The 14,007-nt window shown below is 39.8% G+C and overlaps 1 protein-coding gene across 10 annotated transcripts in view; it reads right to left on the reverse strand.

Moving 5' to 3' along the window:
- The window catches only part of LOC122066236 (glutathione S-transferase zeta class-like), a 33,682-nt gene that overhangs the window by 879 nt on the left and 18,796 nt on the right, over positions 1 to 14,007 (reverse strand). For 6 of the 10 annotated variants that reach the window (XR_006136297.1, XR_006136296.1, XM_042630059.1 and 3 more), the window contains 2 exons: positions 13,823 to 13,882; positions 4,282 to 4,383 (listed from right to left, as the gene is read on the reverse strand). Coding sequence is in view for 6 of the 10 variants with exons in the window: in XM_042630059.1 (XP_042485993.1) it covers positions 4,282 to 4,383; positions 13,823 to 13,882 (162 nt within the window). In the remaining 4 variants the exon portion in view is untranslated. The remainder of the gene's footprint in view (positions 1 to 4,281; positions 4,384 to 13,822; positions 13,883 to 14,007) is intronic. The other 4 variants (XR_006136299.1, XR_006136298.1, XM_042630061.1 and 1 more) reach the window with 1 other exon arrangement.

Here is a 14,007-nt window from a genome sequence, read left to right on the forward strand (position 1 = left end):
AGAAGTGCAAAGAATGGGAGGATTATAACCAATTGGTGCTGGAGAAAGAGATTGCCAATATCATCTGCACTTATGCACCCCAAGTAAGATTGGATGGAAGTATCAAGCACCAATTTCGGGATCACATGGATGATTTAATGCAGTCTTAACCAGGATGAATCAATTATCATTGGAGGTGAATTGAACGGACATATTGGGAGGGATCATAGAGGATATGAAGGTGTCCATGGTGGCTCGAGATGGGGGAGACAAATGAGGAGAGGACCTCGATCCTTGACTTTGCAGTAGCTTATGATCTTCCCATTGTGAACACCTTCACAAAAAGATGAGCACTTAGTTACATACAAAAGTGGGAATTATACCATCCAAACAGACTTCTTCCTAAAAAAAAAAAGAAAAAACTAAAGGTTGTGTAAGGACTGTACGGTTATCCCTAGAGAGAGTCTAACCACCCAACATAGGCTGGTGGTCCCAGATATTTCTTATTGCACAGAAGCATGGGAGGAGAGAACAAATGCACCCTAAGAAAATGTGGTGGAGATTAAAAGGTGAGCTCCTAAATACATTTATTGATAATGTGGTCAAACAAGGAAAGTGGGACTTTGAGGAAGACACCAAAGTGATGAGGAACAAGATGATGACCTGTATTAAGAGCATTGCCATAGAAATTCTAGGGGAAATGCATGGTCATAAGACCCCTAGAGAGACAGTGGCAGGATGAGGAGGTCCAAGTAGCCATTAAGACCAAGAAAATCTGTTTTAAGATACGGTAAAGGACTAAAGATTCAAAAGATATGATGCCCAAAACGAAACTAAGAAGATTGTGGGGATGACTAAGACAAGGACATATAAGGATTTTTACACCAACTTAAACACTAAAGAAGGGGAAAAAGTTATTTATAAGATAGTTAAAATGAGAGAGAAAGAAAGTAGCAATTTGACCAAGTGAGATGTATCAAAGATGATGATAGAAGAGTATTGATAAGGTATGAGGACATTTTGAAGAGATGGGATGAATACATCTGTGCCCTACTAAATAAAGATAGTTCGAGTAGAAATGACCCGGAATATGATGTTACTCAACAAGATGTCACACGTCATAGATATGTACGTAAGTGTAGCGGAAGTTAAGGAAGCCTTATAAAAGATGAAAGCAGGCAACACACCAGGCCCAGATGAGATCTCAATGGAAGTGTGGAAAACCCTAGGAGTTTGTGGGGTTGCTTGGTTAACCAAATTGTTTAACAGGATTATGAACACAAAGAAGATGCCTGATGATTGGAGGAAAGCATTGTAGTCCCGGTATAAAAAAAAAATAAAGGGAATATTTAGAGTTGCAAAAACTATAGAAGCATAAAACTAATGAGTCATACTACAAAACTATGGGATAAGGTTATTGAAGCCCTCATGATAAGAGAAACTAAGATCTTAAGAACCAATTTGGATTTATGCCTGCTAAATCCACCACAGAGGCTATCTACCTCCTGAGGAGGCTAATGGAAAGTTATAGAGCCCACAAGAAGGATCTCCACATTGTCTTTATTGATTTAGAAAAAGCATATACCAGAGTCCCTAGAGATTTAATCCGACATGTCCTAGTGAAGAGAGAGATGTCAAGTATATATGTAGATATAATTAAGGATATATATGAAAGCACGATGACTAGTGTGAGATATATGGAAGGTTAAGGCAAGGAATTCCCAATTACGATTGGGTTACATCAAGGCTCGGCCTTAAGCCCCATATATTAAAGTAGCTATTTCAAATATATGGGATCAACCATAAATAAAGAGCGTGACGAAAAGAATATGATGTTTTGCAAAGGATTAAAGTGCCATGGATGAAGTGGAGAGGTGCGTCCGGAGTGTTGTGTGACCGGCGTATCCCTATAAAGCTCAAGGCAACATTCTATGGGACTGCTTCACGTTCAGCTATGATGTAGGGGGCAGAATGTTGGGTAGTTAAGAAGAATCATATATACATGTAGCTCAGATGAGGATGCTAAGATGGATGCGCGGGAAAACTAGGAAGGATAAAGTAAGAATGAGAATATTATAGTCGACTTGGGAGTTGCCTTGATCAATGAAAAGCTCCACGAAAGTCGTTTAAGGTGGTATAGCCATGTTCAGAGAAGGACAGATGACGCCCTAGTAAGGAGGAGTGATACGATTCAGATTGAAGAAGCTAGAGCTAAAGCTAAAGGCAAGCCCAGAATGACCATAAGAGAAATTGTGAGGAATGACATGCTTAGTCTCGGTCTTGTCCCAAGTATGACCTTAGATAGAGCCTATTGGAGGGCAAGGATCCATGTAGCTGACCCCATTTAGCTAAGATCTTCCTAACTTGTTGGGTTATGCCTCTTTCCTCTTATTCTCTTCCTACTCTCATCTTTCCATCTCTTCCTTCCCCCTTTTTATTTTTGGACTTTATCTATTTTGTTTTGTATGGATCCATGTAGCCGACCCTATTAAGTTAAGATAAGGCTGACTTTGTTGTTTATGTTGTACTACCCCTAAAAGCAACAAGGTTCTGGGCTTGACAAATAGCTCAATAAAACAAATGAGAGACCTTCACTCATTGAGACAATGTTTCCAACATTCAAAAAATGGATTAAAACTAGAATTCTCAACTGTCAAACAAAAGCGGAGAATACAACAATGCATTCCTTGCAAAAAAGCCTTGACATGAAGAAAGAATTTGTTTTATGGTCCCATTGTCATCCCTGCGTATGGAGCAGCTAAATCTGTAATAGATAGAAAGGAATCTCAGTTCTTAGGTCCTTTAATTTACCAATGTGTTTCACTTCACTTCTAATGAAATGGGTCCTAAATACTTATAATATTGTATGCATTATTATTCTTCCTCTTAGGGTAAATGGAAGGGTTGGTGTATGAAAATGGAGAAGTGGCAAATAAAAAATGCAAACAATATAGATATTTCAAGCCATAGTTGTCAAGTAAGCGACGACGAGGCGTCCAGTCGCCATGTTGCATTGCATGTCGCCTTGTGTTATGACACTTATTTATGCCAAATATCATTTAAGTAAATGGTTTTTATATTTGTTATTTCATGGTTTTTATATTTTTTATTTCATTTACTTAAGATATTATTCATAAATAAGCAAATACCCCTTATTTGAATCCAATAAAAATAGTTTAAAAATGAAATTCCAAAAGGATAAAAAGTCAACCCCTCAGTCTAAAAACAAAAACTGGATTTTGGTTATAGGGGCGATTTTCAACTTTTAAATGTTGGGGTTTTTCTCAATTATGAAAATTTTATAAATTCTATCATGTTAAAACATTGCTAAAAACCAAAAGTCATTAGGACTTTAAATAGTATTCGCGCACTTAAAAATTATTTTCATTCAGGCGATTTTAACAGTATTCGCGCACTTAAAAATAAGTTTGACTAGAGTATAACTTTGTCATTACAACGCAAATTTGAGTAATCTTAGACTTGTTGGAAAGCTGATTTTATGTTATAACTAATACAAAAAGTCTCATGTAAAAAAATAATTTGACTAGTCAAATTTATTATAGAACAAGAGCATTTCTCTAAATGTTGATTTTTTATAACTTAATAGGACTAAATGTTAATTTTTTATAATTCAATATGGTTAAATGTTGATTTTTAGTGACTTGATGTTGCTTAATCTTGATTTTTTATGATACAAGGTATATATAGCTTACTAAATAATGTTAGAAAATAGGGAAAATAAAAAATAACACATGGTCGCCTTATTCGTCTTAAGGTGGACACCTTCTCGCCTAAGCGCTTAGACAACCCTCCACCGCCTTGGTTTGCCTTGGTGACAACTAAGTTTCAAGCTAACGGTCAAATTCTCATCCTAAAACATTACTATGTTAATGACCAGCATATTGTAATATAAGGTAATGGAAATGCTAACCTATTTAAGACATTCTTCATTGAAGAAGCAACTATACAAATAAAAGTTGATGTTTGATAATCTTGATAAACAATGTTGTATCCTTGCAAAGAATGGTTTGTGTGATTGCAGTCTGCTTATAAATTCATTATTGAAAATATAGATAAAGTTGTTAACCAACCCAGACAAAACAGAAGGTTGATTCATATGGCATTCCAATGGATTAAATCCTGGTTCAATTCATGCACCAACTAGGTTATTGCCTTTCACATGGAACAAAGAAATCACCAGAAAATACTCCAGTAATCATTGTAAAATAAATAATTGTTAAAAACCATTATAAACCCAACACATTTTCGCACTGGCTAAATAGAAAGTAAAATGGAGCAAACCTATCCTTCCACACGATCGGGCTGCTTTTCCGGCATAGCAGCTTGGAATGCAGGTAGCTCACCATATGCCTCGTGGAGCTTGGATAAAAGAGGGAATTGAGTCTGCAAAAAGTTAAGACGGAATGTGAGGCCTATGCAGATAGCAAGATGAAGTTTAAGTATAATCTAACACAAAAATTATATAAAATATGCTTGACTAGAATTCTGTATTTTGGGATTGGGGAAGCATGATTACAAGCATGTTTTCTTCTGGAAAAAAAAAAAAACAAAAGCAATAGACTAGTTTAATGAACAGAATAAACTGAAATGACAAGGAGACTTATAAAGCTAAATATGATCCTGAAAGAAAGCCAGTTGAGCTAAATAGAGCATAAGAGAAAATTAGGTCCCTTTTTTTGGGAGAGATAAAAGCATAAAGGACTTTTAAAGGAATCTTCTTGAAGCGGGGGTAAGGCTGCATACATCTGCTCCTCCCCAGACCCTACAATTGCGGGAGCCTCATGCATTGGGAAACCTTTAACAGAAGCATAAATGAGTTTTGTTTTTGGGTGAATAATAATTCAATTCCAAACAGAAGGTTTTGTTCTTTCATCATCTTTCTTCATCCAACAAAATATAAGTATTGTTCAAGTTTTCATTGAACTTCTTAAAGTCTTCTAGAAGGTTGGATGTCATCCATTTTTTCCGGATTAAGCAATTCAGCCATCCGATCGAACTCAAGTTTTGACCAGCCATTCAAGAACCCTAATTTGGAGATCAATTCAAATCTGATTCCTTTCTGAAGGCTTGATCTTGAGATATTTGCAAAATACCAATTCTACCCTTCCCTTCTCAAGATCTACAAAAAGTTATTGTTTTGTATTCAATAGTTATTATTCTGCTTCCGTTTGTTGATTCTAGTTAACTCTTGAAATTAGAGATTGTTTGCGCTTTATTACCCTAACTTTGGCCAAAAATTATTGTTTTGCCCCTCACAGTTATTGTTTTGTTTTTCCTCCATAGTTGTCTTATTTCACTCATAGTCTTCATTATTTGCATCTAAATTATCCTTTTGAGTATAGATCCTTGTCAATTGGCTACTATCTTGATTCTTTCAAATATAGTACTTCATCACCAATCCTTTTTTCTGGGAATTTTTTCTATTCCGCCGCTACGAAAGAAGGCTTGAGCTACCCCCCGCCGCTGAGTCATAGGCCTCCCACATGATCAACATGGTCAACTGAACATGGTTTAATGCATATCAAACCATGTTAACCACCTCTATGACTACTACAAGTGCTATCTGCTTTGGTCATAGCACCGCAAAGTCCTCCCCCGCTGTCTCTTGTACCTTTTTAAGGCCTCATTGGCCACTGCCTATTCTTTTATGCCTCGATCGGCCTCATTGCCCAATGTTAGACTACTGCCCATCTTGCCTGCAATTGTTTGGGACTCTTTGCTGCGTATCCATGGTATTTCACTCTTTGCAAGCTTGTTCTAGCCACTCACGGTGGTTGCCCATACACTATTCGTGAGGTCCTTCTCAATTCCCCTACTTGTGTGTTTCTTCTCTTGGTATTATGTCAAAAATTACTGAGACTTCCTTAGGAGCAACTAGGGTAGTGATCAAAGTTGTCTTAGAACTTCTCATCACCACCCATCTCTCCAGCCAGGACCCACAAAGTTAAATGGGATCAACTACCTTGTATGGCCACGGGCTTGCTTCCTTACAATTAGGAGCAATCATTTTTCAGGGTATATAACTAGTGACACCCCAATCCCAACCGATGCAACTGCACAAACTAATTGGTTGGCTCATGATGCCCTTATTATGTCCTTCCTGAATTCTATGGAACCTTCTATCAGCCCAAGTTTTGTTCTTTTCAACTTTGTAAAGAATTATGGGAGCTTGTTAAGAGAACGTAGGCTCGATCCAGTCATTATGTTCAGATTTAGGAGCTTCACCGTTAGGTTCATGAGAGCCATTATAAGGATCTGTCTATTTCTGCATATTATGCTGCTCTCAACAATTTATGGGAGCAGATGGATTTCTATGACCCTGTCCCTATGGCTTACACTAATAATGCAAAAATAATAATAATAATAATAATAATAATTAATAATAATAATAATAATAATGAATAAATTAATAAATAAATAAAAGGACGGTGAAATGGAACGGGTATATGACTTCCTTACTGGCCTGAATCCGAAATATGATCAGATCCGTGTACGAGTCCTTGGCAGAGATACATTTGCTACACTCCATCAGGCATATAACACGATTCCGCATAAGGATCGATGCCGCTCTGTTATGATGCCTTCAATTGTTCCCACTCGTTCGCTTTTGCTACTATTTCCCAGGCTTCTCCGACCATGGATTCCTTTGGTCTTGCCACTAAGCCTGGTCCTCCCAACCGATGCAGTTGCACAAAATAATTGGATGGCTCATGATACCCTTATCATGTCCTTCTTGCTGAATTCTATGAGCCCTTCTATCAGCCCAAGTTTTGTTGTTTTCAACTCTGTAAAAGAATTATGGGAGGCTGTTAAGAGCACATATGCTCAGTCCAGCCACTATGCTCAGATTTACGAGCTTCGCCATTAGATTTGTGAGACCACTCAGAAGGATCTGTCTATTTCTGCATATTATGCTGCTCTTGACAATTTATGGCAGTAGTTGAATTTCTATCACCCTGTCCCTATGACTTGTACTAGTAATGCAAAAAATAAAGGAATGTGAAATGGAACGGGTATATGACTTCCTTACTAGCCTGAATCCGGAATATGATCAGATCCGTGTACAAGTCCTTGGCAGAGATACATTTCCTACTCCATCAAGCATATAACATGAATCAACATGTGGATCGATGCCGCTCTGTTGTTGTTCCCACTTGTTCAGCTTTTGTTTCTATTTCTCAGGCTTCTCTGACCTAGACTCCTCTAGTTCTACCACTATGCCTGGTCCTACTCCTAAAGACCTGGTTAAGCATGATTATTGTGGACGTCATTGCCATACCAAAGAGACCTGTTGGAAGCTACATCGCCACCATAAAGGAGAAGGGTGGGGTGGGAAACAGGGATCTTCTCAGCATCAGGCTCATCTCAACAACTCACCATCTACTGTTGCCTCTCCTTTTTCTTCAGAACAGATGGCTGCTCTCCAACATATGATGACACAGCTTAGTACTGCACATTTTACCATGACACAGCTTGGCACTACGCCTTCTATTATGACACCCCCTACTCCAACTTTCTGTCTAGATCAATCAGGTATCTTCCTAGCTTCTTCAACTTCTAGTCTGTCTCGGATTTTTTACTTTGGAGCCTCTAACCATATGAGATATGACTAGCTCCTTGGACATGTTCCGCACTTATCTCCCTTATTCGGGTAAAGATAAGGTCCAAGTTGCCGATGGCTCCCAATCTGCAATCTCCGGAAAAGGTTCTATTTCTTGCTCCCCTACCATTTCCTTGTCTATCCTTCATGTTCCTAATATTTGTGCCAATTTACTTTCGATTTATCGTCTCACCGTTGACCTTAAATATTGTATTCATTTATATTCCACTCATTATGTTTTTAAGGATCAGGCAACGGGGGCAACGATTGGATATGGTAGAAAATGAGATGGGTTGTACTACTTGGACCCGGATCTCACTTCTACACCTCTGGTTTCAACTCACTCTTCGGGAAGATCATGCCTTTACCCAATTGCAGCAGTGGCACCATCATTCAGGTCACCCTTCATTTCGTGTTTTAGATTATTTATTTCCTTTTTTAATAAAGCATTGTATTGTGGACAAATTTACTTGTGGCATCTGTCAACTCGCAAACCACTATCGAGTCCCCTATCCTATTGGTAATAATAAAAGTACAATGCCCTTTTCTATTATACACTAGGACTTGTGGGGTCCATCTCGCACAATTTCCTTGGGGGGTTCAAATGGTTTATCACCTTCACTAATAATTGCACCCATTTAACTTGGGTCTATCTTCTACGAAGCAAATCAATTTTTCTTGTTTCCGGTCCTTTCATACAATGATTCAAACACAGTTCAATGCCAAGGTCAGGGTTTTACAAAGCGATAATGGAACAAAGTATATTGATGGTCAGTTCCTTTAGTATCTTCACCAACATGGAATCTTGTCCCAAACCTCTTGTTTTCAATCTCTTGAGCACAATGGTATTCCAGAGAGAAAGAACCGTCATCTTCTTGAGGTCGCCTGGTTATTGATGTTTACCACCCAAAATTCTATTAGGGCGATAAAGTTCTGACTGCTGCTTTCCTAATAGACCAGGTACCTCTAGTGTCCTTTACTTTAAATCACCAGTCAGCCAACCTCCGGACCCTACCCTTGCCTCTCATCTACCTACCCGTGTCTTTAGATCCATTTGTTTCCTCATTCGTCTCCTACTCGACCCAAATTGGATCCCCCCTTTCAGGTGTCTCTTCCCTGGTTACTCTACTTCTCAAAAGGGATACAAATGCTATCATCCCCCTTTCCGTAGACTCTTTGTATCCATGGATGTGACCTTTCATGAAAATGAGTCCTACTATCAATCATCTCTTCAAGGGGAAAGTGTAGAGGAAGAGATTCCATCTGGTGAGATTCCTCTGAGTCCCTTTGTTATTGATACTGTTCGGATTCAGGGGGAGACGACAAAAACAGTTCCAAATGAACCCTCTATTGTATTGGGAGGAAAAGGATCCGCTCAATTATTCCAGAAGAAAGGAAAATCCTATCTCCAATCTACCACGTCCATAAACGCCCCTAAGCCAGCTCTGTCGGGTAATTCCCCTCCATCTGATGATGATTTTCCTATTGCTATTAGAAAGGCAGTTAGAACATGTACCCAACATCCTATTTTTAGCTTTGTTCCTATAAGTCATTATCTTCATCATATAGTGCCTTTGTTTCCTCGTGATCCTCTTATGTATATCACGCGGGGCTGGAAAGAAGCTATCATAGACCCTAAATGGAAGGATGCTATTGTAGAAGAGATGCAGACCTTGAAGAAAAATGATACTTAGGAGCTTGTCCCCCATCCTGAAGGGAAGAGACTAAAGGGTGTAATAAATGGTTATTCACTGTGAAGCAGAAGGTAGACGGAACCATTAAGAGATACAAGGCAAGATTGGTTGCCAAGGTATTTAAACAAGACCTAAGGTGTTGACTACCATGACACTTGCCCATGTTGTGAAGATGAATTATATTTAAGCAATGCTATCATGTGTTGCAAACCTTGGATGGTTTCTTCAGCAACTAGATGTAAAAAATTCTTTCTTTAATAGTGATCTTGAGGAAGAAGTATGCATGGATATTCCTCTAGGTTTTGCGTCATCATCCATAGTTGGACAGGTGTGTTGGTTGCGAAAATCTCTCTATGGCCTTAAGTAGTCACCTCGGGCCTAGATCGATCGATTCCAAAAGTATATGCAGAAGTTTGGCTACAACCAAAACCATACTAATTACACGGTTTACACATTGTTTGTCAAACACAAGGGTGACAAAGTTATTGCATTTATCATCTATGTTGGTGATATAGTAATCACAAACACTAATGACATGTAAATCTCCTTTTTTAACAGCTCTGTTGGCTTCAGAGTTCGAAACCAAGGATCGAGGGCCTCTCATATACTTCCTAGAGATTGAAGTACCTCAATCCAGTAAGGGAATCTTCATTTCCCAAAGAAAGTATGTCCTAGTCCTCCTCAATGAGACAATAATGCTTGGATGTAAGCCTACAAACCCTCATATAGAGGTCAACCACCAACTCAGCTATACAGGGGGAGATTCATTGGATAAGAAGAGATATCAGCTCCTTGTACGAAGACTGATATGCCTTTCAGATACTCGGTAATGCAGGAGTAGATTACAAGAAACTAACCCCCATAATTTATAAACCCCAAACAAGACAAATAGGACGAGGAAACAAGGGAATAAGACCATCAAATAAACCCCCAAGGATACAATACCAATATATAAGCAAAACCAGCCCAAAACCCAACCCAATGGGAGAGAGAAAGACCTGCAATATGGCTGGATAGAGAGAGGTGCGGCCAAGTCTGTAGGGCTCCAATTGAGCTGCACTCTTGGGCATAGGTAGTCCCTACGAAGGGTAGAAAAACCTAAAAATTTGAAGGACTTCCGACGGTCGATTGCTGAGATATTCACTTTCTTGAAAATCAGACCTAGGAGAGAGAATTTGTCAGAATTCTGCAGGGACAGCAGCTCGTAGCCTTGAATGGTTCTTCCAAGATGGATCGATTGATCCACTAATGATGTGTAACAACCCCTAACAAGACCAGATAAATTAGAATTCAGATGGAGGAGATTTGGAGATCGATTGGACTTCAAAACTCCTTGCAAGTGCTAGCCGATCTTGATAGTAATGGACTCTAATAGAATCTGAATTCTTCTTGCAGTAAACAATTGATAACCAAAAATAAAAATAGAAAAAGAAGATTAGAATAGATGGGGGTTGAGAAGGGTGAAAGAGAATAAAGGAATGGGTATCTCACCCCTCAGGTTTTGGGTATCACATCCCTCAAAGGTTTAAGCATCTCACCCCTCAATAACGGCTTTTCAATTAAAGAGTATTCATTCAAGTCTAAGAAATATCAGTGCATAGGCTCCTCTATTTAAAGAGGACAGAATTACAATCATACCTTGACTAGGAGCTAGTTTCCAAATAGGACTAGACACTCCTACTACAACTAAGACTTCAAATAGAACTAGGACTAGACTTCTAACTCCAACATGGAGTAGGACTGACTAACTAAATGTCCATATAGGACATTACACTCGATGGGCCCAATGGGCCTTTATTGAATTAAAACAACTTAAATAAAAGCACTAAATATAAATCCCGTTTTCCTACCTTCTACCCATATTTTGGGCCCATTAAAGTGGCCCATTACGAATAAAATCCACGGGATCAAAAGCCCAACATATATATAACACAACCCAAGGCTCATTTGCAATAAAATAAGCCCACGTGACTTATCTACATCACTCGGCCAGATATTGTCTATGTTGTAGGGGTTGTTATTTGGTTCCTTTATAATCCAAAGACAACACATCTTGAGGCCATCTATAGGATTCTACGATATTTGAAATCAATACCAGGAAAAGGTATTCTATTTTCCAACAACAATCTAAGCTTCAGTCCTTCATTGATGCTGATTGGGCTAGTTCTATTGATGATCGCTGCTCCACTTCCAAGTATTGCAAGTTCCTTGGAGGCAATCAAGTTACATGGCAAAGTAAGAAGCAACCAATAGTATTCTGATCTAGTGTAGAAGCAAAACAATGTTGGCACCAGGTGTATGTGAGCTTATTTGGCTAAAAACAATATTGGATGATTTGGGGTGACTTCTGAAGGACCTATGAGGCTATACTGCGATAATTAGGCAACAATTAGCATAGCTCATAATCCGGTTCAACAAGACAGGACCAAGCACATTGAGATTGATAGACACTTCATCAAAGAGAAGCTTGAACAGGGCTCAATCTGCATCCCATTCGTCACTTCCGAGAACCAACTAGCTGATGTTTTCACAAGGGGTTGACTTCCAAGTCATTTCATCCTATCATATTCAAGTTGGGCATGCGTGATATCTATGCTCCAACTTGAGGGTGGGAGTGTTAAGGATAAGAATTACAAATCCATCTAGATTCAATGTATCATATTTTTTGGGGTGAATTAAAAAATGCATTAAAAGAAGGGGGAGGGGAAATATAGCCCCAAAAAGAGAGAGATTTACAAACCCAAAAAGGATACAAAATCCCAAAAGAGAAACAATCAGGGCCCACATGGCCTCAAAGAACTTCTTCAAACCGGCCCGGGTGCCCAACCTAAGGAGTAAGGCAAGTCGGTCCAAACTGGGAAGTGAACCACAATCCCTAAAATTTTAACACAACATTCCCTAGCCACCAACACAAAGGAGCACTACCGGGGAAGAGGCAGCCACAATGGAGGAGCGTTGGCCTTACGAAGGGCCTCAACCAAGCGGACAGCTGGCCTAGTGGAGGGGGTCTCCAAGGCGAAGGCACCAGCCTTTCTGAAAGCAACGGCGGAGTGGCTGTTGACCAAGAATGGCACCCCCTAGCTGGTGTCAAAGAGGCTAACTAGTAGACCAAAAGGCAAGTTCCCAGTGATTGACATACGCACTGGGGCTGGCAGACAACGAGGGTTAAGACCGAAGGTACAAGCATGCAGACAGACCAAGCAAGCCCGGCACCCAAAAGGGGAGATGACCAAAGGGAGAGCAGGTCTGGCAAGAGTGGCATCCAAAGGGACTGTAAGCATGGCAAGCAACCAACCAAGAAACAAAACCAGAGGAGTAGACAAGCCAACAAACAGACCAAACGAGCCTAATAGCCACCCGGAAGGGTGGATAGCAAGCCTGACGGGAGAGGCGTCTAAAGGGTAGCAAGCCTAACAGGACGGCGACGGGGAAGCAGCTAGCCCAGAAGGGGCCAGCACCAAGTCATCTATAGGCCAAGCAAGGAAGGCAGACAAAGAGAAGATGAGCCAATTGGTTGCAGCAACCTCAACACCGATCGAGATAACCGACACTAATAAGCGTGGGAGAAAAAGGGAAAGGGAGTGGGGGAGGAAGAAGAGAGAGGGCAAGAGAAGAAGAAGGGAGGGGGGAAGGGGGAAGCGAAGATGCAGAGGAAGGGGAAGAAGAGCGGTGAAGATGGGAGGGAAGGAGGGAGAAGAGGAAAAGAGGAAAAGAGGAGAAGAGATGAGAGAGGGAGAGAGGAGGAGGAGGAAGAAGGGAGCGGGCGTGAGAAGAAGAGGAAGAAGGGAGAGGGGAAGAAGAGCATAGGAGGAGGAGGGAGGGAGAAGAAAAGAGAGAAGGGGAGAAGGTGAAGGGAGAGGGAGATAGGAGAAAATGGGGGCTTCCTTGGATGCTCAGATGCTCTAGGGTTTCGGAAGTGAGAGTGATTCCAGAGCAAGGTCCTTTCGACGGACCAAAATCTTGAACCATCTATTGCATATTCACGTGTGTGTGTGTGTTAGGACAAGGATGAATCATCACCACCTAACATACCTTATTCGTATTATTTCTCATCTATAAATAAAGTGAGTCTCTGTTAATCACTGACAAGCCAAATAATTCTCTAATTTTTACTTCTCAACCGTATTTTTATTGCTAGGTCATTGAATGAGACAATGACTACATAAATCAGCATGCAAGAAAGTGAGTTAAACATTATGCTGTTGATCGCAGACAAACCTTCAATATCATCAAATGGCTGTGGAAGGCTGATTATTTGCCAAGTAATAAGAAACTAAAGGTGGGCCCATCCCCCCAAATACTAAAAGTAAAAGATATATTTAAAAAAAAAAAATCAATTACAAGTACCATGAGACTTGAGATGCCTGATCAGTGTTGAAAGATGATCAGGAGTCAAAAACATGAAATAAGATGCTTATAACCCATTTAACTGCAGAGACAAGTTTACACAAAATTCCTCAAGCAATTGACACGGAACACAATGCCTAGGCATGCTACCAAATACCAATATCTCAGGTTTACAAATTACCATGTCAAGTTTAAAACGTGTAATAGCTCCATGAATCTGGGGTGCCAGAAACAAATCTGCCTGCAAGTAGGTCAACCACACATTGACTTTCCATAACTTTTTACCAGCATAAAATATACAACAACCAATATCCAAGTGTTGCAGAACTACATTCAATTAACGAAAATCCTACATAAGCACAAATA

Source organism: Macadamia integrifolia, unplaced genomic scaffold, assembly GCF_013358625.1.
Source record: "Macadamia integrifolia cultivar HAES 741 unplaced genomic scaffold, SCU_Mint_v3 scaffold23, whole genome shotgun sequence".
Taxonomy (NCBI): domain Eukaryota; kingdom Viridiplantae; phylum Streptophyta; class Magnoliopsida; order Proteales; family Proteaceae; genus Macadamia; species Macadamia integrifolia.